The sequence below is a fragment of the Euprymna scolopes genome, chromosome 17 (assembly GCF_053919585.1).
Source record: "Euprymna scolopes isolate OS-2025 chromosome 17, ASM5391958v1, whole genome shotgun sequence".
NCBI lineage: Eukaryota > Metazoa > Mollusca > Cephalopoda > Sepiida > Sepiolidae > Euprymna > Euprymna scolopes.
In genome coordinates this window covers 14,174,889-14,199,489 of record NC_136498.1, presented here as the reverse complement: position 1 = coordinate 14,199,489, position 24,601 = coordinate 14,174,889, and the positions used below count along the sequence as shown (strand labels likewise).

General features: G+C 33.5%; 1 protein-coding gene across 1 annotated transcript in view; it reads left to right on the top strand.

The window, feature by feature from the left end:
* LOC145296671 (translation initiation factor eIF2B subunit beta-like) overlaps positions 1-14,956 on the top strand; it is a 47,471-nt gene extending 32,515 nt beyond the window's left edge. The window contains exons 11-13 of the mRNA XM_080142617.1: positions 1,716-1,775; positions 4,932-5,062; positions 14,766-14,956. Of these exons, the coding sequence (XP_079998743.1) occupies positions 1,716-1,775; positions 4,932-5,062; positions 14,766-14,838 (264 nt within the window). The 3' untranslated portion in view covers positions 14,839-14,956. The remainder of the gene's footprint in view (positions 1-1,715; positions 1,776-4,931; positions 5,063-14,765) is intronic.
* The last annotated feature ends 9,645 nt before the right edge of the window (positions 14,957-24,601 follow it).

Here is a 24,601-nt window from a genome sequence, read left to right as displayed (position 1 = left end):
TTTCTCCTGAGAGTAATGTTTTTCTTGGAGTGGTGTTTTCTCAGAGTAATGCTTCTCTGTCCCTCAATAAATTTTCCTTCTAAGTGTAATGCTCCAGCTTTCACTAGAATTTCTTTCTAAGATCCATATATCCTAGGAATATAAATAGTTATCCTACCTACAAAATTATATTTAAAAACATTAATCGCCATTAAATAACCCATAGATGCTATAAAACAAACCAAAACCTATTTGAATAAAACAAAATTAAACTAAATATAGCCCACATTACTGCTCTCACACCTAGAATCTGTGTTCCAAATTTCATGATGATCAGTTAATTAGTTTAGCAGCAAATCCTGAATGTACAAATATATACAACTTGAGGATACATCCTTGACAATCGGTCCCACAGTTTTGTTGCTGTCTAGCTGAGGTATGATACGGTTTAGTCTAAAGATGTCCAGGCTTTATCGTTTCGCCAAGAAAGGGTTAGTTTCAAACTAATTGCCTGAGGCGCCTATACTGGAGAATGCTGATAAGGCTGTTCAGAAATTTTTAACCTAATGTACTGACCTTTCAAAACCCCTGTCTGATCTTGTGTCCAACCTCCTGCAGATCTGTTTGACTATGACAAAACCTTTTTTTCCCTTTGAGGAACTAGATTCAATGTAAGATGCATGTAACAAGCAAGGAAATTAATGATAGTTCATTTTTCACTAGTATTTTCCTTGTTTAGATTTGATGGATGAATAAATATTGTAATTTATTAAAACTTTATCTTTTAATTTTTCCAATCTCTTTAATTGTTCTATCTTGTATATTGAGCTATTGATATTCTTGATAGGTTCCAATTTAAAAGATAATTATATTTATCTTAAGAATTTTTTGTTCTTGTCAAAATAAGTTTTAAAACATTTTTCTTCATAACATTTTGTGCACATCACCAATAGAAAACAGACAATGAAAAGATATAAGCTTTTATACTTTTAGTATTCATTTTATATATATATATATATATATATATATATATATATATATATATACACTAGCAGGGAGACTCGACATTGCCCTGGATTGAATGATGATCAATGAATATTTCACACTCCTATATTTTTATTGTCATCGAAATCCATGAAATCACCCGGGAGGAAGCTTCACATACCTCCATCCAGTAACTTAGTCCAGAATGTTATTCTACATTGCACTCTAAAAAACCTACTGTTTCTTTTATAAAATTATTTTAGATAAACTTCTTTCCAGTTAACAAAAAAAAAAACTTTAAGAAATTTAGGTGTGGGGTTTGAACGTACAGACCACGTCATGCAAAAAAAAAAAAAAAAACGCTATCAACTTACCCACAGTAGAATTTTCACCGCCCATTGTTCTATCATTGTTGCTAAGCAATGACATGGAGAAAATAGCTTTACCTATGATAGATAGATTAAAATAAGTTTCGATTATCAGTAATTAGTGGGGGTATTCTTAGACAAAACTAAGATCACTCGCAGACTTATACACTAAAGTTCTGTAAATTTTAAAGAAAGTCTGTTCAGCCAATTCGGAGTCTAGAAGGAACGAACTCTCATACACGCACAAAGTTGCATTTATATAATTGTAGAGATAGAGATACACACATACATGCAAAGATATTTTGTTCAGAAAAAAAAAATTTTACTTGCTATTTATATCTCGGTTATCCTGACTTAATCATGTCCAATTCTCTTGCTTTTCAGTTGGTTGTTGTAGCAGCCATGTCTAAGTTATCCTCTCATTACCTCTGCTCTTATGACCAGGTAGGTAACAACCAATCAGTTTGCATGTAAATTTGTCTTCAAAAAGCTGCTGATATTTGATTGGTTACAATTATGACCAGATAAAACTAATCAGTTCGCATCTAAATTTGTCTAAAATATTTACTGACATTTGATTGGTTATAATTATGAGATTAATAACCAAGCCAATTAGTTTGCATTTAAATTTCTCTTCAAAAATTTATTAACATTTGATTGGTTACAATTATCATTTAAATGTTTTCATAGACCAATCAGCAAAGCTTTTTTTTATTATTATATCATTCTTTTTATATCACTCTTTTAAAAAAAAAATAATCCCTTTTTATATTTTGATGTGGATTAAAAAAAATATTTTTGTGGGAAAATTTAAAAATTACTGGGTTTTGTCAAGAATTCCCCCTATATTAAAAAATAAAGATAAAGAAAAATCTGTATGATGTATGTACCTGTGACAAAATGAAAATATCATATTCCAAAAATCATGTAAATTAAGTTTTGTTTTTAAATAAGAAAATAAAATTTTATGAGTAACAAGGGTAGCTATCGTTCCCACCATTTTGTAAAACAATGTAACAAAAGGGGGAGATAACTCAATAATTCAAACTAATGCTTATGAAATCCCATTAATTGCTAAAAATGACTTTCTTTATAAAAATAAAACTACTTGAGCAATTTATATTACTTTTGGAATATGATATTTTCGCTTTGTCACAAGTCCATACATATTTTTATTTTTTAATATGGGGAGAATTCTGGACAAGAACCAGTTTATTTTATTTCATTAAACATATTAGCTGGACTACCCATCAACACAGCATTTATCAAACCCTTCTGTTCTGCATGTTTGTTCAAATGAAAAGTTATTTTTTATTATTTAAATCGTACAAAAATAATTAAACAAATATATTCGATGCTTTTTTTTATATTTGAAATACATGTAAAATATTACTGTTCAACACAAAATAACAGGAAAACATATAGATATATTTATCAGATGAAAATATTAGTGTACACGAAAAATTATGGAAAATTATTGGCTAGAATTTTAATAAAAAATATGATTTACTATTCAGATTTCGTGAACTCCGACTGACAAGCATGTGATGTGTTTATATTACAACAAGGGAGATAATTTTTTATGACAAGTTGGTTTTACACGAATATCATTTGGACATTTTTTTTAACAAAGTCTAAAGAATTCAATTAAAAAAAAGAAAACAAGTGATACATTATACCGATTTTTATTATACATTTTTTTTTTTTTTTACAAAGGTCGGACAATGTTTATCAACTCAGACTCCAAAATAATGATGTAATGATTCTGATATTTTTCCCAATTCCGATACAATTATCAATTCCAATTCTTTTAAAATCTCTAAATATTTAGTCATACAACTGTTTTTTGTTTTGTTATTTCAGCTTATCATAAAAACGCATACAATATGTGCATACAATTTTTGCCAATGTAGCAATACACTTGGAGGTGGAGTTTATAGATTTTAGTTTTACTGACAATCTAAAATCAATAAAGATTTACCATTGTAGCAAAGGAAAATTTTGTTTTAAACAAACCAAAATATAAAAAGAATCAGTTTTGATATCAGAAAATTGGTAAAAATTTTTCCGATACACCAAAAAGTTCAGATTCTGATTAATCATCCCAAAGATTTCAAAATTGCCGTCTTCAACCTGTGGCCAATTCTTATATCCAGGCACATTTTTTGCAGGATTCTGGGCAAGGTATTTTTGGCCTATGTTTGCTCTGCCATCTTACATGGCAGTGAGATATTGGCCCTCAAACACATCTGATTTGCAATGGCGTTGGAATAATGATCATGGCCCAATCAGATGGTGTATGGCAGCAAACTAGAGTAAAGAATCTCTTCAGCTCTGCTCTGTATTAGTGGAGTTTTGGCTGCCATAGACACTTGGTGTCTCAGGTTGTTTGGCTATATGCAGCGTGGCAACTCCTGCATCAATTCAATAACATGCATGGATACCTTGGATACTAGGATGTGTGGAAAAGCAAGGAAAACCTGACTTGATACTTGCAACATGGCTAATATGAACTTTATTGATCGGACCAAGAGCAGGCATGAGAAGTTGCCTGCCTGGAATCTACAAAACTCACATTACCTTAAATACGAAAACCAAATGATAAAAAAAAAAGATGAACCTCTGAAAAAAACAAAACAAAAAAAAACTTTGAAATCAAAACATTACTACACAATCACATCTAATGAGTTCCAGGATTGTCCGTATGCCCCAAATTAAATTCAAAGACATCTTAAAGCTTCTTTCTCAGAAATTTCCACTTATGGAACACTGTTCCGCTGTCCTACTTCCCAGTTGAATACAACATGATAGTCTTCAAATCCAATGTAAACAAGTTCTTGTTGAGCCGTCCCCATAAATAATCAAATTCTACCGAATTTATATCATTAACGATTACTACACTATCACCTTGCATTCATTAACCCTTATCCTCAAGTGCCCTTTGGGCCTTGATAAGTGGTGACTCCCAAGAAAAAAAACCTGTTCTAATGATAATTCTACAAAGCTACAATACTGCCCATGTATGAAGCGTGGAGTATTGTTGCCTCATTGGGGCTGGTGCTTGTACCACTAGTCTCATTCTCTTAGAAAGGTTAGGGTTAGACAGGGTCCGAAAATGAGTCTCAAATCTAATAGGTCCTGCACTATCGGCTAAACTTCGGTTTGTATCAACACAATATTGCATCTATGTTTTACAAATACTTTAATGAAATGTGTCCGATGAACTTCTATCACCCACAACGTAAGTACTCCTAACCAATCCAACAAGCAGCAAAATCCCACCCTTTCATTGTAGAGATCCCTAGATGATTGAAAGCTTTCTACTCTAATAGTTTCTTCCCTCAAACTTCTAAACTTTGGAATTCCCTCCCTGCTTCCTTTACTAACATACAGAAGTTTACATGCAATGTGAACAGACATCTCACTGCTCAACTCCCTACAAAGTGTCCCTGACGCATAATAGCCTCTTATGTTCAAGCGGCAATATGACTTGTTTGGGATGGATAAAAGATAAAAAAAAAAAATCAACTATTTTATTTATTTACAGTGTTTGTTTTTGTTTTTGAAAAATTCTTAATGAAGTTCCCTTTCCGTTTTCAGGATGCTTTCAACCGATTCCTCAGCCCAAGTGATGTCGTGAAATTTTCAGACAGCAACCCGAACATTGAGATCTACAACCCAGCCTTTGACTATGTGCCCCCAGAATTGGTCACCCTTTTTATTTCCAACATGTTAGTCTTCCTTCCTTCCTTTCTTCTTCTTACTACTACTACTACTATTAGCTGTACTTACTTGGTGTAGCTTGGGATGCAGCGAAGTCATAGTTTTTAATGTTTACTTGTTTGTGTATAAGGTAGACAACTCCCATTATATTCTTCAATCTAAAATTAGTTATTCTTCTTGCTGATTTTTTATTTTTAGGTGATTATTAAGAAATGTTCCATATTAGCAGTCATCTTGACTGTAAAAGTAATTTTAAAAATTAATTGTAGCAAAGGGCATTATTATCTTGTCAAAATTTCATCTTGTCAGCTTAAATGCTCTTTAGGTCTGACTATCTAACAAGCATTGTTGTCAAAGGAAAAGTTAGGCGCCTCCTCCCCTCTGCTAGTCTGAACCCACTTTACTCTCCCCCCCTCCCGATCAGAGTAACACGAGGTCATGGAAAGCAGGTGACTGATGTAATAGAGAAGCAATCAGAAATAACTCTGTTCATGGTTTTGTATCTCGTTGTGCTGGGCAGAAGATCCCTCTGGATACAATGGTCAGGACAATCGTCCAGTATGGGCACTGCTCGGACAGAAAGAAACTGCAACCTACTGTCTGTACAACTGCAAAAAAAGCTGTGGGAATACATCAAACACTTTTGAGAAAACAGCGTGAGTTTGTGAATGATGAGCAACAATGAATTCATGAATGTCTCGAGGGAGAGATAGATGGAGGGTCATAGCGGTCAACGCCTGAATCAGGTAGAACACCACTTGAATGAATGAACCTAACAAGATAACTTTATATGTTAGATTATTATTATTTCAATCCAATTACTTGGATTATTCATATCTGATTATTGCTATTTTATTTTCATGTATAGTATCTATGTATGAACCCTTACTCCTGTGGTCCTGGGTTTCAGGTAGTCACTTTTTACAAAAAAGTCGCCACTGATGAAGATGAAAACCACAGATGTTGAAGAGTTCCGTTCTGTCAAATTACCTCTGTTACGGATTTGTTCCTAGTCTAGGGGTATCAAAACACTGCAAACATATCAATAACTTCTCTACCACCTATAGCAATGGCCAACGACTCTTTATCTGAGAGTACGTCTCTCAAGCTCCTTGGCCTAACGTTCACAGGAAACATGAGTTGGAACAATTACATCGAGGGCATTGCCAAGGCCGCTGCAAGGAAGGTGGGCTCTCTCTACCGTGCTAGAAACCTTCTAACACCCGAAAGTATCCTGTACCTCTATAAGGCCACTATTCGCCCATGTATGGAGTATTGCTGTCATATTTAGGCTGGTGCATCGGCTACTAGTCTCTCGCTCCTTGACAGGGTTCAAAAGAGGGTCGCAAATCTGATAGGCCCTAAACTGGCATCTAAACTTCAGCCTCTGTCCCATCGTCGAAACGTTGCATCCCTCTGCCTGTTCTACAAGTATTATAATGGTGAATGCTCTAACGAACTGCAAGCACTTGTACCCCCACGACGTGAACACCCTCGACAGACCCGACAAGCTGCAAAATCCCACCCCCACACTGTAGAGATCCCTAGATGTAAAAGATCTTTCTACTCCAGTAGTTTCTTCCCCAGAACTGCTAGACTTTGGAATTCCATTCCAGGTCACTGCTTCCCCAACTGTACTGACATGCATAAGTTCAAGTGCAACGTGAACCAACATCTTGCTGCCCTAATCCGTACATAGTACCCCAGTAGATGTTTCCCCTGATAGTAGCCCCCTACACCAAAGTGGCAATGTGCCTTGTTTGGCGTGAAAATGTAATAAAAAAAATAAATAAATAAAAAATAAGAGTAAAAAAAAAAAAGATCATTTGTAAAGAAAAAATTTTTATTAACAAAGAAAAAGAGAACAAAATCAAAAATAGTAAAAGAAAATGAATTTCAAATTTAAATGTTTATGATCAATAATGTAAGGGAGATAACTAATTATTTCCCTTTTATTAGGAATGTTTTTTTTATCTTTAGACAAATGTTTTTGGTCAAATATAATTCAGAAAAATTTATATTTACCAGTTTTTGATGAAAGAGATTTTTCTCTGTATCTTGTTTGATTCATCTGTTATTTTAACGACTCAAGTTTTCTTACGTTTTCCTTCCCAACGTCGTGTTATTTTAAATAACGATCATTCACTATTTATAGCTATCTCTAGAGAAGGTTGGGAACAAACGTTTTAGAATGTTTTTTGTTCCATATTTTGAAAATCTCCAGAGATGCTAAGAAAAACGTTTTTATATTCAAATTCTTAAGTAATACTTTTTATATTATTTTATATAATCTTTTGTTATTTCCTTTTAATTAAGTAATTTATTATTTTTATTATTATTATTATATAATATGTTAAGTATTTTTATTTTTTTATGATTAATAATAATATTAATTATTTTTATTATATTTTATTTTTATTATATGTTATTATTTGGATAGTTAATATTATCTTTTGTGTAATAAATCATAATTTCTTCATATCGAAAGAGGAAAATATATCCTTCCATGACACCTCTCACCCCATGTTGTTGAAGATCAAATGGGTAATTGTTGGTCATCATAGTTGTACCACTGAGGAGCAGAGGTCACCTTCAATCGCAAAAAAATATATAACAATTTCACAGTTCTTCTTTTGTATGAAAATAATTATTTTGAGTTAAAAAAAAAAAAAAAAAAATAGTTACAACGTTGCATTTCATCTTTTAAGTCTTGGGTCATTTTCTTAATGACATGGAGTCAGGTGGTGAGCAGGAATCATTTTGTTTGAAGAATCCAGCAAAACAATCTGGCGTTGCCCGGTCCCCACCAGACTTGCATTCTCTGTTAATTCTAAGAGGGGGAGGTTCTCCTTTCCGGCTGTATCAAATTATCGCATCATCCGTTTCTCTTTCTCATTGCTATCCCAGGAAGGGGAGATTCTTCTTCATCTCATCCTCACCGTCAAGACTCACTGACTGTTTCCAAAATGGAATTTACACCAGTTTTCCCAAATTTTGGGTAAAATGTTGGTCATCGCTGTCCACTGATCTTAGATGATCACACACTTGTTGCAAAACCAGATGGACTGTTTGTCAACAGAAATTCCTATTCACACAATGAGAAAACCTTTTTCTTCTCTTCGCATTTGATTTCGCTTTTCACTAATTAAATTGCAAGTCTTTCTTTTTTTATTTTATTTTTATTTTTTTTTAGAAAAAACACTTTTTCATCAACGCTTTTTGATCCAGTAATATTGTCATATGTATAATTATTAGTTCTTAACTGAAATCAGCTTTAATATGTGTGTGTGTATGTATATATATATATATATATATATATATATAAGAATAACATAACAGTATTGCTACATTCCAAGATCCAAACATTTCCCCTATGTTAAAAAAGAAATAAAGAAAAATCTGTATGGTGTGCATACCTGTGACAAAATGAAAAAATCATATTCCAAAAATTATGTAAATTGATGAAGTAATTTCATTTTTATAAAAAATCATTTTTAAACAATTAATGGGAATTTGTAGGCATTACAACATAAATCTCACAAGTTTCAATTATTCAGTTATCTCCTTTTGTGTGTGTGTGTTTTTTTTGTTTTTTTTAATGGCAAATAAGACAGCCATTCTTCTGTTATTCATGAAATTTGGTTTTCTTATTTAAAAATAAAACTATTTGATCAATTTATGTAATTTTTGGAATATGATATTTTCAAATTAGATCATACAATTTTTTTTTTTTAAATTTGTTTTTTAATATAGGGGAATCCCTAACAAGAACCAAACCTACTATTGTGTTTACAAATAGGAATAAAACTTATACATCTGACGTTATGGGTTAGAATAGGCTTTGATTTTGTGGTTGGAGGGGGGGGGTCTCTTTTAAAATCTTTTGCTGAAAAGATTAAAATCTCATTAAACTTAGAGTGAAAAAAAGAAATCTTTAAAAAAAAAACATCAAAAAAATGCCATGACAATCATATAGACAGATCGTTTGTATAAAGTTTTATGTTCCAAGCTGACGTCTCTCTGAATCGCCTCTGCCATCTGACTAACCCTTTCATTGTCTCGCCTTCTTTTATCATGATCTAAACCACCCACACATTCCTCAGTTAACACGATCAGAATTTAATCACGCGTTTCCTGTTTTTCGTCATCTGTGCTGAATCAGCTCTTTTCCCAAGGTCATATCAGAGGTCATTTAATTTCCTTGTAAACATTCCACATTTAGTCCTGCCTTGTTTGGCATAAAGCCAATCAGTCTGTTAGAAGAAATCACATTAAAACATTGGTTCTTGTTGAGCCCAATTCAGTACTTAGATCAGTGACCATTTCGGAGGACTACAAGATGTGTGAATGAAAATCTGCCTAATTGCGGATAAAGGTTCACACAAGAACCATCTACCAACTTTTTAACATTACAAAAAATGGATTGCGAGAGAACTTATTTATAGGTGTTTATTCAGATCGGAGCTCGAGTGAAATATGGCAGTTAAAAATAAAAATAACAGAAAAACTTATACACTTATCAGTCAAAAGTGTCGATGTACACCAAAAATTATGGAAAAATATTGAGTAGAATTTTAGTAATGAATAAAATTAATTTAGTATTTGGAGTAATAGATTTTGATCAAAATTAGAATAAGGATTCTAGCCATAAGGTTTAGTATTTGTGTATCTTGATTTTAATCTTTGTAATGAGTCATAAAAGTGGTTCAGAATTGTTTGGTTTGAGGAATTAATTTGTATTCTTCTAGTTTAGTATACACTTGAAAAAAGAAAAATTGAGTTTTTGTCCAAAATTTTTTTATATTAAAGAAAAGAAAAATCTGTATGATGTATGCACCCATTACAAAACAAATATCATATTCCAAAAACCATGTAAATTGATCAAGTAGTTTTAATTTTTATAAAGAAAATCATTAAGCAATTAATCGGAATTCGTAAGCATTACAACAAATCAAGTATGAATTATTGTTGAGTTATCTTCCTTGTTTCTTGAGATTGTGTTTAAGTTGGCGACATGAGTTGCTCCTCTCTAACTCATAAAATTGATTTTATTTAAAAATAAAACTGATCAATCTACATGATTTTGGGAATGTGATATTTTTATTTTGTCACAGGTACATACAGCATGCAGATGTTTTTTTTTTTTGTTTTTAATTGAGGGGAAATTCTAAACAAAAACTGAATTTTAGTAATAAATAGAATTAATTTAGTATTTGGAGTAATGGATTTTTATTAAAATTAGAATAAGGCTTCTAATAACAATACAACGGATGATAAAACGCTTTGGATAATTACGGATTTCAAGATGGTTCTGCTAAAATCCTCATATTTTAAAAACCAAAGCATCTTAAGTCCTTAAAATACCACCGTTTTGTTCGAATATACTTTCAAATAAATTAATAAATAATAATGTACATTATATGTTTTAAGAGTTTTAAGCAAATAAAGTGATAAAAATGTGGACATCATAAAACAGCGTTTTGGGTAAGATTTTGTAATGACCTGATTTGTAAACGGTCCTACCACGTTTCTCTTAAGAATTTTGTCATGAAATTTGGAAATTAACTAGAAGAGATATTACTTTTAATAGATTCGGTTGTCCGAAATTCTTTTGAAAGCTCATTTTTTTTGTTGTTATAAAAAAAACTTCAACATGACGAGTTTGTAAAATTTTGAAAAAAAAATTTCTTGTGGTAGCGAGCAATATAAAATCATGATACCTGCAAAAAATCGTTCTATTTTTAAAAAGTATCTAAAAACGATCTGTTGAAGCAGCAGCAGCTAATATCGCTGATAATAATTACTTTACTTTAAACAAACTTTTCTTTGTTTTGTTTTTTATTCAAGAACGAATTAAAAATTAAAATATGAATATGAAAAAAAAAATGTTCTTACATATTTAGTTGGAGCTCATATTATCAGAACATAATTAACTAGAGCTATTCGGTTATCAGAATATATAATTTTAAAACAATCCGGGGTTATTTTTGGTCAAATTTTAAAAATATAATTAAAAAAACAAATATGTAACGTGTGCACTTCTATCCATTACATTAGTTTTTAACGGTGAATTAAACAGTGTTTTGTTTAAATAAAAAAACAAAAATATGAAATATGATTTTTTTTGCTTCACGTGTGCGAGCAGTACCCCCCCCCCTCCCAATATATATATATTTTTTTTGTCTTTTCTTTTACGATTTTTTTCAGCAGATTATACTCGAATGGACACTAATCTACCCAACTATATATAAAAAAAAAATACAAAATCAATATTTAAATATTTGTAGGAGGTGTTCAGTTTCTAGTTAAGTTCCTATTTACTTGCCTCCCCACGAGGACAGTTAGACACTAGGTCAGTTAATGTGAGGAAAATCCAGCTTCCCAAAAAGGGTCAATCTGGATAGAAACAAACATAAAAATTGTCTTATTCATGAAGGATTTCTCCTTCACTGACAGAGGACAGAAAAGGCGAAGTGTAGCATCAGAATACTACACTGTGATCTTGGCCCGAAGTCCAGAATGAAATTAAAAAAAAAAAAACGTCTTAAGCTGGAAAGTTTAACAAAATAATGTGTCACTCCAACAAGAAATGTAATTGTAAATAAAACCAAATTTATCAAAAATTTGTGAACAATTTGTTAGCTTTAGCAAAAAAATTTTTTGATGTTTAAATAAGTGGGCAAAAATACTTAAGTTTTCCAAACGTCACGTTTTCTGTTAGTGACGTCACTTGTTTTAAATGAAATTTATTTTTGTCTATTTTGTCATAATTTTTAAAAATTACAACGAACAAACAAAAATAAATTTCATATTTGAAAGTAATTTGATGTCCAAAATCTAAGGCATAACATTTTCAAAAGCCAATAATTATGACCCACTAACCGTAAATATGGGGGTCAAACGCCTTAAAAAAAACAAAAAAAACTCCCTTAATCCTACCTCTAACCCTAGGTACGAGTGGCAAGCCTCCTCCTCTTAAAACCTTCTTTAGCCCTAACAATAATGCTAAGTCTAAGTGGCAAGCTCCTCACCAAACAAAGTTCCTTGGTAAGCTACATATAAGTGTCTAAAAAAAAGAAATCCTTCCTTAAAGAAAAGTGCACCATTTATCACCTATAAAAAAATAGTCAACTGTCCTAAAATGCTAGAATAGTCTCGAAATGGTGAATTATTTTACATTAAATTTATGTGATCTGTTATCTAAATTCTAAAATTGTTTTCGTTTTGTTTTTATCAAGTCTTCAAGGTGTTCACACATAATTTTCCTTAGCTCTATCATTAACCCAAAGTCAGAGTGGCAGCTTCCCCACCCTCTCATAATTGCACAAAGACCCTCTTAAAACCACACATAATCGTCTTTAGAAAAAAAAAAGTCGCATAGGATTTATCTCCAATAGAAAAAAAAATGGTTAACTGTCCTAAAACGCTAGAATGGCTCAAAATGGGGAATCATTTTACATTAAATTCTAAAATAATATTTGTTTATCTTTCGTTAAAGTTTTTTAAGGTATTCACACATAATTGCCTACAAAGGTAAAATCGCATATTTTGGAGGGGTGGTCAGATGGGGAGGGGTTAACGGAAGGTATTAATCTACAATAATTCCAAAGAAATATTGCAAAATATTCATTTTTAAACAGTCCTAGATTTCGATTTCAGTTTTTTGTACATAAAATGCATTACAATTCAGCTTTGAGTTCTTTAATTTCTTTTCTTTTAATGGATACATGGCATTTTTAAGGAATTGCAGCATATTTATGTGCATTTACTGCAGATTATTTTGAAACCATTAATTTCTGGAGATTTTCAGTAGCATATTCTAATTCCTAGCACAAAAATACACTTATATGGTAAATTTCATAGCTTAATCTTCTGTTTTAAAGCAATTTTACTGAAAAGGTAGTGTAAAAAATGTGACCAAATGCATATGGTCTTAAAAAGGAACAAGGCCGATAGCCATTAGTCACATGCTCTCGTGTAATGAATGAATGCATGAATGTAGGATTGACATGAAATTCTTAAAGATAAACTAAAATGACCGAAAAATGGGCTGAAATGATTTAAATAAATAAAAAGTAAATAACTTAGGATGAATTGAATGACCTTAAGAATTACTTGAATGCTTAAAAATAACTGGGATCCTTCAAAAACAACTTGAATGATCTGGAGAATGACTTGAATGGCTTTGAGACTGACTGGTTGTAAAGTGGGTGATCAGTTTACATTAATACAGAAAATTGATCCTCCACTTTATATCACAAAATTACAAACATAAGTACAGCATGTAGTAAGAACAGATACTACACTTTGATCTTGACCAAAAGGCTAAGAAAGCTTAAAAAGCTAAGAACAGCATGTATTACCTTTGATCTTAACCAAAAAGGCCAAGCACAAAAGTGTTACACGCGACTAAAAATATCCAAACGTGTGAGGCACAAAAATAGTCATAACTTCCTTTATTTTAATTGGATTTTAAAAAATTAAAAAGATTTTTTCTTAGCTCATCAAGCTCTTTCTTAGATATCAATATTGAAATAGTTTAAGCTATTTCAATTTTTTCATGTGTATTGCTAATTCTAAACATAAGGTTTAGTATTGTTTATATCTTGATTTTCATAAGGGAACAGAAAACATCAAAACTGCTCTTTTGGGGAATTAATTTTACCTGTCCTAGAATGGATTTTCTAGTTTAGTAAATCGAAAATGAAAAACTTTTTATACATTCAACATTTTGTTTTTGTTTTGAGACTTTCTCAAGATATGATTTGAAAAGAAAACATAGAAGTCATTATTTGAAAACATGCAGTGCGTCTATGATGCAAAAAGGATATTTTTGTTCTTTGTTTTGAACCATCCAAAATAGAATTCAAAAGATGTGTTGAGATTAGAAAGTGGAATGCATTGTTGTAAACAAACAAACAAGGACATAAAAAATACGACTCAGCATTTTTTTTAGGTGAATACAAAAAGCATTTATTTCAGTAATTTCCAACAGCACGCTTTACTGTTTCAAAATATTGCTCACGCGTCTAACATGTCTGTCGAGATACTCTTTCACACTGTCTTTTTCATCACTTGCCTTTCCGCTTTTTCAATCACACAGTGCATTTTCTCTCTCACTACTCAAGTCAAAACACGTCTGATCGCTTCCTTTGCTTGACCACATGCTATCTTTTTTTATTTTCCTTTTTTTTTCTCCACCTTCCTGTGACGTCAGCTTGTGTACATGTGCTTAATTTGCATATGTGCTAAGATGGCTGCTACTGCTAATATTTTCGCGTCAGCTATTTTACGGCTGCTGCTAGTTTTGTCACGTACACACCCAATGCACTGTTACAGAAAGAGTAAACAAAGCCCCCTCCTCCTCCCCCTCCTCCTCCCCCTCCTCCTCCTCCTCCTCCTCCCCATGTTAAGAATGGCTTTTAAAATTTGCGTGGATATCTTTTTTTTTTTTTTTTTCTTTTTTTTTTTAAGACAAAAATATCAGAATTTGGAAAAATTTTGCCATGTTTTTTTTTTTTTACGTAACATAAGTTGTTTTGTTTTAATTTTTATTTAATTTTTCATTTTATTTATTTATTTTTTTATTTAGATATTGTGCTTAATATGGAGAATCACCATTTTTTTTTTTTTTTTTTTTTTTGTCCTTTTTATGGTTGTTTATCCGTTTTGTTTCGGTCTTTGTCATATTTTTTTTCTTCTCTCTTACAGAGGTGGCAATGCACCATCCTACGTTTATCGGTTATTAAGTGAGCTCTATCATCCGGATGACAATGATCTTTAGCCCCACACAGAAACAGACGAAGCAAACTAACGAAAAATTGTTAGTTTATGTCCTTTTTATTGTCAAATGTTTTTATTTGACGTACAATAAATGTTTGTTTTTGTTTTTTTTTTCCAAATTTTTGTCTTTTGTTTTATTTATTTTAAAAAAAAAATTTTAATTGCTTCATTGAAAATTTTTATATTTATTATTTATGTATTTATTTTATATTTATATATATTTATATAGTTTATGTGTTCTGTAATTGGATGAAAAACAATCACAGATCAAATTTTAAAACCTCTGCTTGAATCCCACATGAATGTTTTTGTTTTTTTTCCAAAATGTCCTAAATAGGATGACGCTTAATAGTTTATATAGTTTCTGGGTGATCAGCTGAGAGGGTGGGTTGATGAGGTCATTTCTGGTGTCTAAGAATGGGGGGTGGGATTCTGAGATTTTCAGTCAAAAGTTGATTGTATTGAGCAGACAAAATTAGATCGCAGTCAGAGATTGGAGTCTAAGTTTGAGTTTGGCAGAGATCAAATGGCGTAGACATGAGGAGTCGGCCAAAGTTTGGCTCTGAGGTGATTGCTGATGGTCCAAAATTTAACAAATTTGTATCTGGCAAAGATTTTGACTGGAGACAACTATCAACAGTGTTTGGGGTCCTTTTCTGTGACAGCGGTATCCTTTTCCACATAATATGGCAAAAAATAGTTTTGGCCTGCAAGAATAATTATGATTTGTAAATTAAATGAGAAATGATTTCTTAAGAAAATTTCATTGGTTTAAGTTTTTTTTTTCTGTTTGTTTTTTTTTGTATATATTTTGGTCCCTGATGATCGTCATTTGTCAAACATTGCGCTGGGGTGTTTCATTCAACTTCACCTTCTCATAATCATTCATATCAGCAAATGTGTTTACAAAAAGAAAAGCAAACCGGCTTCAAAACTTAGTAGGTGGGACCCATTTCTCTTCCTTGCAACGGTTTTCCATACAGCTTGTCTCTACTCTATTGTTATTATGATGGCAAGTATTCAACTGAACTCCAATCTATTGTTCTTCTTTGCAAAACATTCACAAATAACACTCAACTAGCTACAACCACTATATACGATTTCCTTCACTCTCTATTTGTGCCTAAAGCTAAATGCAGATTCCATGAACAAAACTTCTTTCCCAGAACTGTTCCGCTAATCTGCTTCCTGGTTGAATACAATGTGGTAGTCTTCAAATCCATTGTAAGCAAGTTCTTCTCATTAACCCTTATACTTAAGTGGCCTTCGGGCCTTGATAAGTGGTGACTCCCAAGTTTAAAAAAAAAAAAAAAAAAGATGCACAATAAAAATACAAGTACAAACACTGTACTCTAAAATATTCCGAAATTAAAATAATTATCTAAAAAAATCAATTAAATCATTAAAAATATAAATCAAAAGAAAAGACTTAAAGATATTTTTTTAAAATATTTAAAAAAAAAAATCAAAGTTCATCTAATATGTCTTGAAACATGTGAAATGTATTTGAACCAAGGCCATACTCATAACAGACCGAGACATATTTAACTAAGCCAAAAAGAAAGAACAATAAAAAAAGTAAACATTGGGAATTTATGATAAGTCAAATATTTTAAAACCAGTTTAAAATATTTACAATACGAAAAGAGTTTGTACAATAAACAACTGTGATTCTAACCAAAAGAAAATATTTGACATAAGGTTAGAAACAATAACAGAATGAAATTTAGTTTAAACTATTTATAACATTGTATTTTGCTTAAAACCAGTTTGGATGTTTCAGACTACTGTTCTCATCTTCAGTGTCATTTTCATGTTTCAGTTGATGTAACCTCTGACCTTCTTCAGGTGTATTTTGTCAAACTCTGAAATCTGGACGGAATTTCGAATGGAACCCTTTATTTACTTCAGAAGAGTAGCACACTCTTGTTTCGTCAGTCATGACTGGATAGAGGTCTTAAGTAATGCGCAATTTTATTTTTTAGTCGCCTACACTGAGGATTGAACCTTCAATCTTTAGGAGAATATCACAAGTAATTTGCAATTGTGTGCTGATACTAATAATAGAATGTCAAATATTCATGGATTTTAAATTACAATATGAAACTAAAATCCATTTTTACGTTTGCGTAAAGTTTTACACAATATATTATATCAGCTTATAATATTTTAAGTGTATGCATGAAATAATAAATTGTGTGTGTGTGTGTGTGTGTGTGTGTGTGTGTATGTATGTACATATATTATTTCTCCCAAACATAAAATATAAGGTGATATTGTGTATAACTTTTCAGTACTTACCTCAACAGTGCTCAATATGTGAATAGAGCTAAATAGTAAAGTATGAAATATATTTTATTGCATTTCATCTCCACAGGAAATCATCAGACTAAGTGCATCTAGCTTAACCATTCCATGTCGGGAACAAACGCGTCTGCATAGCTTAATTGCCATAAATATACTCTCATACTTATAGAGCGTGGTGTCATCAGCAAATATATAAGAGGCATGAGGGGAAAACAAGTGAACACATATCTAAGGAAATGGCAGAAACTAGAGGAAGACCTGTAGTAGAATAGGGACAAAAATGCTGCCAAGACTAAGCTTGTTTCCTTCAATAATTATATGAAACCTTTTCAACCACCAGTAGATATGACTAAAGATACATTACTCAAAAGTACTTCTTTCAAACGTTCACAGGGACCATGAGTTGGAACAGATACATTTAGAGCATTGCCAGGGATACTGCAAAGAAGGTGGGCTCTCTCTACCGTGCTAGAAAGTTACTTACACTTGGAAGTATCCTATACCTCTACAAGGCCACCATTCGCCCATGTATGGAGAGTATTGTTGTCACATTTGGGCTGGTGCATTTGCTACTAGTCTCTTGCCTATAGATTAAACAAGTTTTTTATCTACAGACTTTAAATGCATATAGGGCATTCAGACATGTGGAAAACTTTTTCTGTTTTCATCCAGTGAAAAAGGGCTGTAAGAGGTCAAAATTTAAAAATTGGTGTGTGGGAGGCCACTGGATTTTTTATCTGTTTTCAACTGTTTCACGAATGCGCATGTGTGGCTGTGAATTTATATTAAGAATAAGTAGATTGGCAAACACTTTGTAAAGACAATGAGTCAAGTTGGTCTAATGGTTATTGTACTTGACTCATTGTCTTTAGGTTTTCGTTTCAGACTCAACTCAAGTATTTTTCTTTTTTTCTTACTTACAAGAAGTGAACTGTTTAGAAAAAAATGTCTCAGTTTCTGTATGAATTAAAATATAATATTTATATTTTATGACCAGGCAATGCTGGGCAGCCTGCTAGTAAATAAATAAAAATAATGTACGCAAGTTTACTGGTGAAATTAACTTTATTCCTTTTTTGTAGATGTATTTGGGAGAGGCAACTAGGTCAAAATAAATGTAATTATATATATAAGCAAGTGAAAATGTGTGAGTGCACTTTTTGTGTATGTCCGGTAAAGGCTTTGGGGGGGGCGCTCAGTCAGGTCACTCCTTCTTAAAACCTTTTATATACTGTCTAAATCATAATATCTACAAGTTACGAACATGGTTCGCGTCTATCTTTAATTTGCCCGACTTTTACTTGCAAGATTTTTTTCGATCACTGCATCTTCGTTTTGCTTTTCAGTATAAAAAAAGTGAAACTGTGAAAACAAATTTGTGCTCTCGGCCCTAGACGTCCAGAAAGCAAATAAGGGTTGATCAATGCTGGGGGGAAAAAAACCTTCATATCAGACAATTGCTATTCATTTGGCGGGGGAAACAAATAAATACGCAGAAACTGGCTTGCAGTGCCAAACTAAAGTCACGTGATGTTTGACCTTATTAAATTCTCGCACCTGTCAATTTCACTTTATGAACGTTAAATTAAGACAGTTTTCACGTCCTCTCCCCTCATGGCTGAACGGCTTAGATGCACGTTTTTTTTCCTTTTTCTTTTCAACCTTCGTGTCAAGGCTTCGGGTTCAAGCCTACCTTCCTACCAAAACTTTTTTTTTTCTTTTACTCTTCCAAACACCAGGTTTTTTGTTTTTTATCTACCCCCCCCCCAACACACATGCCTACAAACACCCGGTCAATGCCAGGCACACCCGCTAGTATATATATATATATATATATATATATATATATATATATAAAGGACAAAATATTCGCATACTTTCTGAAAACACATTAGGAAGTGCTATAGGTGGTGATATTTATTTCTCTCCCAACAAGAAATATGACACTAAAATCAGAAAGTGGGATGAAAATGTCAGTGTCTTAAAAGAGAAGCACTCTGACCATGCAAAAGATGCCTGAGCAGCCCTGTCATTAGCAATAAACTAACCCCTTCTCAAAGAGAGATGGTAAAGCCTGGGAGGGTGTACCTCCCAGAACTGCACAGGACCAGCAGTACACCACAATCAACAGAGAAAAGGTCATGACAAGAATGGTCTAATTTCGTTCATTTTGAGACTGAGCTGAAATGCTTTATGTGGTTAATGAAAAAGATTAGCATATAAAACTTTTGGTTTGCAGTCTATATTAATTAAAGTGGCAGCATAAAATCGACTTTACTTTATTATAGAGATATATATTTATCTCGATCTCTACTATTACATAGAAATCACTTTGTGTGTGTGTGTGTGAGTTTCTTCCTCATAGGTTAAAAAACGGCTGAACCTATCTTTTGTAAATTTCACACAAAGTTAATTTATATGTCTGGCAGTGTGCTTAGATATGTTTTGTATGGAAATTAATCCGATAAGTATTGAAAATTGAAAAAATCCAATCTTAAAAATAACTTTTCTGTTATAGATAAAAAATAATTATTTTTACAGGGGAATATTTTATGTTACACCAGCCAAGGGAGATAATAAAATCTTAGCAAATCATTTCTTCCTAAAAGAACAGATTTATTATAATTTGGAGATATAGCTTAAAATAGAGTATTCAACTACAGACCGAATGATCCTGTGTTCAAGCCCAAGCATACCTCACCATTTTATTTTATTTTTTCTTATTAATGAGTTTAATTTATGATAAAAGAAGAGGTACCATTTAGAATCACTGCAAATCATTTCTTCGTTTGCATAATTTTAAACTAAACATTAATCAGAAGTCACTTTTCCGAGGCATTCATCATCAAGCCCAAATATCAGCTGATGTGATATTGTAAACAAACACACACATAATTTGATGAACGACATTATTATTTTTATTCTAAAATTTTTTTGTAAATTAGTCCAGCAGGCAAATTATTCCTCGTAATCTTCTATAATATAAAAGCGAAAACGTGTGTTAAGGTGTGTGTGTGTTTTTTTTGTATGTCCGGCAAAGGCTTTTTTTTGGGGGGGGGGTACCATCTCTTTAGAACTTTTCATATGCTCCCTAGATTATAATATCTCCAATTTATGAAAGACGGTCATGTCTATCTTTTATTTGAGCGAATTTTATGTTATAAAATTCCAGCTATTCTGTCTTCTCACCTGTTTGATTGGCTTTTTATTATAAAACCGAAACTGATGCGAAATAAAAGCAACTTTTTTTTTTTACATGAGCGTATCAAGGTCTAAAGACCACTCGAGGATAAGGGTTAAGAGTATACTGAACAATAAGAGTCAACTGAACAATATAGTAATTGTTAGCAATGGAAATTCAGTAAATTTGTTAACTTAAGTGGAACGGCTCATCAAGAACTTGTTTACGTTGGACTTCAAGACAATCAGATTGTAGTCAGCTGGAAAGCAGGAAAACGGAAGACAGTTCCACAGGCGTGCAGTTCTAAGAAAGAAGCTTTGTTCATGGAATCTATCAATAGGTTTAGGCATAGATAAAGAGTGGGAGGAATTAGTGTTGCAGAGAAGAGAAAAGGACATCTCCTACAAGGCTACGAAGTCTATTTTGAACTCTTTCAAGGCGGGACAATTCCTTTCTAGCAGCTCCTGCCCAAATGTGGCAACAGTACTCCATCCTTGGACGTACTTGGTTCTTATATAGATAGAGAATTGCATCAGCAGTGAAATATCTACTGGATCGATAGAAAGATCACACCATTTTTCCAGCGATCTTGGCAACAGATTTAATGTACGTGTTCCATTTCAGATCAGGAGTAAAGGTGAAGCCCAGAAGCTTGTCAAAACTGAGGCCTCCCCAAGACAAGAGCTATTCATTTCAATTGATGCCAGATGGGGATCAGAGGGTTGATGATGTAAAGTTAGAAGCTTGGTTTTAGATGCATTAAAAGTAACCAGCCACTCCTTTTCCCATTGTACCACATGCTCAAGATCAGAGGAGAGAGAATCGGAGAGAACTTGGTCGTTTATGGTCTTAGATGTGCTACCATAGATGGTAGTGTCATCAAAATAAATGTCTATGAATGATGTAAGGATGTGATTTGGAAGATCATTAATGTAGATCAGGAAAAAAGTTGGGCCCAGGATGGACTCCTGAGGGACTCCAGCATTTATACTGTGAGCTTCTGATTTTTGCCCATCAACTACTACTCTTATGAACCTATCAGAGAGAAATGATTTAATAATTGAGAAGACATTTCCAGCTATAACATAGCTGGAGATCTTGTGAAGTAAACCTTTATGCCATACTCTATCAAAGGCCTTTGATATGTCAAGAGCAATTGCCCTAGAAAAGTTGCCTCCGTCGAGATTCGTTAATCCTATGAGATATAACTGTAAGCACATCTGCTGTAGATCTAGCAGAACGGAAACCATATTGTGTTTCACTAAGAAGGTTATTTTTGCTGAGATGGTTGATTACTTCTCTATTTAACACAGATTCCAGGAACTTACTCATAACGCACAGGAGACTTATTGGCCTGTACTGAGATGGGGACGAACGATCACCTGAATTCTTAAATTTTCCAGGATGATGGGAAGCAATTCTCCTTAAGACAATGTTTAAACAGTTTTGTAAGTATGGCCGCTCTTCGTGGCCAGCAGGTGTTGAAGGCAATCAATTTTGATCAATGTGGGGAATACCCTTCATATTAGACAATTGCTATTCACTAAGACACTACCAGAGCTCCCCCCTCCCCCCCAAGGTGGAGGAACTCTGGCAGTGTCTTAGTGAATCCAAGATGGCGGAAGGCTGAAAGATTAACTGGCTTACAACCAAACTTAAGTGTGTGATTTCATTTCTCCTGCGTTAACTCATTTATTTTCACTTTCTGCAGATCAACTTTTTAATCGTTAAATTAGAAGGCTTTTCACTTCCTGTCTCGTCGTGGCCAAGCGGTAAGATGTCAGGTTTTTTTTCACTTTGTTTTCCACCTTCGTGTCAAGGCCTCGGGTTTGAGCCTACCTGACTACTAGGACTTTTTTTTTTTCGCAACTCACACCTACAAACATCTAGGCAATGCCGGGCACCACGCTAGTCTAATATATAAAAGGGAAAATGTATGTCTGTCTGTGTGTGTATGTGTCTGTCTGTGTGTGTATGTGTCTTTCTGTGTGTGTATGTGCCTGTCTGTGTGTGTTTCTATGTCTGCCAAAACTTTTGACAGATGCATTGAACTGTGACAAAATGGGTATTGTTAAAAAGATCAATCTCTCAGACGAAAAATATTAAAAAATTGGCCATAAAGATTAATTCTGTGCTAGTCAACTGCCCATTTTTTGCAAGGAGTAGTCACATTTTGCATCGACATTTTTGCAAGTGATATGCCTAGCAATCTCAATGTACATTTAAAAAAACGTTATTTTGACCCATCGTGACATCATAAGTGGTCGTGACCGTGGCAGCTAGCTCATCAGCTTTTTTCACCTCTTTTTTTCTTTCACATTACAGGTTCGAGCCTGCCTGCTGCGGCTAATTTTTTTTTTGTGCTCACACAGGTACTCATTGCTATTTTGATTGAAACAAAAGTTTTTGTTTTTCTGAGGGTTGCTCAATATCCTTAGTATACCACATCTCTCCACCCCAACGCCAGGTACCTCTGCTAGTCTAATATATAAAAGGCAAATATCCGCGAGCGTTTGTGTATGTCTCGCGTCAGATTCCATAAGAGGTTTTTGCATACTTCACAGATCGTAATGTTTCACATTCGTAAATGGACATCGAGTTAAACAAAATTCCCACTGTGGCGTCGTCTAGGGTGTTTGTTTGGCTTTTTCATATGAAGCAAAACTGTTTGAAAAAGGGGTAAAGCATTTAAATCATCGTACGTTTGATTGAATATGCTTAAAGTCGAAGCACGCAACTTCCGTTTGCATGATGGTGACATCGGCTAACGCGTTACGTTTTTTTCACCTTCTTTTCCTCCTTCGCGTTACGGAATCAAGCCTGCCTGTCTACTACCAGTTTTTATTTTAACCATCTTTTCTTCCTTCGCATTATGGGTTCCAGCTTATTACCACTTTTTTTTTAACACTTCTCTCCACCTTGTTGTTTCTCCCCCCTTCCTCTTCCCTTTTGTTCCCACCAATACTACACCACTGCAACACACCCAGGCAACACCGGGTACCCCAGCTAGTCTATAATATAAAAGGCAAAGTGTGTGTGTTTGTGTGTGTGTGTCTGCCAAAAAACTTTCGACAGACACGTCGGACCATGACAAAATTAGTATTGTTTTAAAGCTCAGTCTCTCAACAACAAATATCCAAAAACTGGCCAAAAAGATGAATTCTTTCACCGTCAACTGAACCGTTTTTACAAGGAGGAGTCACTTTCTTTGTTGACATTTTTGCAAGTCATTCACGCCGCATAAAAGACATATATCCAAAAATTGGCCAAAAAGATGAATTTTTTGACCGTTGACTGGGCTGTTTTTTACAAGGAGGGGTCAGTTTTTTCATCAACATTTTTGCAAAGTCATTATACGCCTTGCAATGACTAAACTTCTTTCAAATGGATGCGACGTCATATGTCGTGGCAGCTAAACCGTTCGCTTTTTTTTCACTTCCTTTTCCTCTTAGCATTACAGGTCCACGCCTGCTTGCCTACTATTTTTTTTTTTACCCCTCACACGGGTACTCACTGCTATTTTCATTTTTAAAAGTTTTGAAACTTTTTTTTTTTAGGGCTTACCTTATCATAAAACCTCTACACACCTGGACAATGCTGGGGACCCCCGCCAGTATATAATATCCTTCTGTACATTTATATCTGATCTACGTCTGTATCCCATGTTTAAAAAGGATGTGTCCTCTATAGTATCAGACCTGATCGAATGGTTAATTGTAGGCATAGACCGATTCTTACCATCCAAAAAATTCCAACAAAAACTTAACAGCCAGCCATGGTTCTCCCCAGAATGTGCCATCGTGCACAGAAATCACTTTTTCCATAGCTACCAACGTAACAGATGTACTAAGACTAAAGCTGCTTTCAGGACTGCCAGCAACCACTGTAAAAGAATAATAAAAAATGCAAGAGAGCTATATCTGTTAAATCCAAAGTAGCTGCGCAGCAGCTTGGTTCCCACCAGTTTTGGCAAATAACAAACAGGATCCTGAACAGAAGCATGCGTTCTATCCCAACCATCAATGGACCTGAGGTCATCTCGTCAGCATCAGACAAGGACAGCAGACAAGAACCTTGATTCCAGTAAAGCAACTGGCCCTGACGGTATTCCAATCATAGTGCTGAAAAAGCTTCAACCAGAACTTGCTCCCACACTTACAAAACTGTTTAAGCGTTGCCTTAAGGAGAAGTGCTTCCCAACACTCTAGAAAATCTCATCAGTATGCCCTGTATTTAAGAATTCAGGTGATAAGTCATCTCCTTCTCAGTACAGACC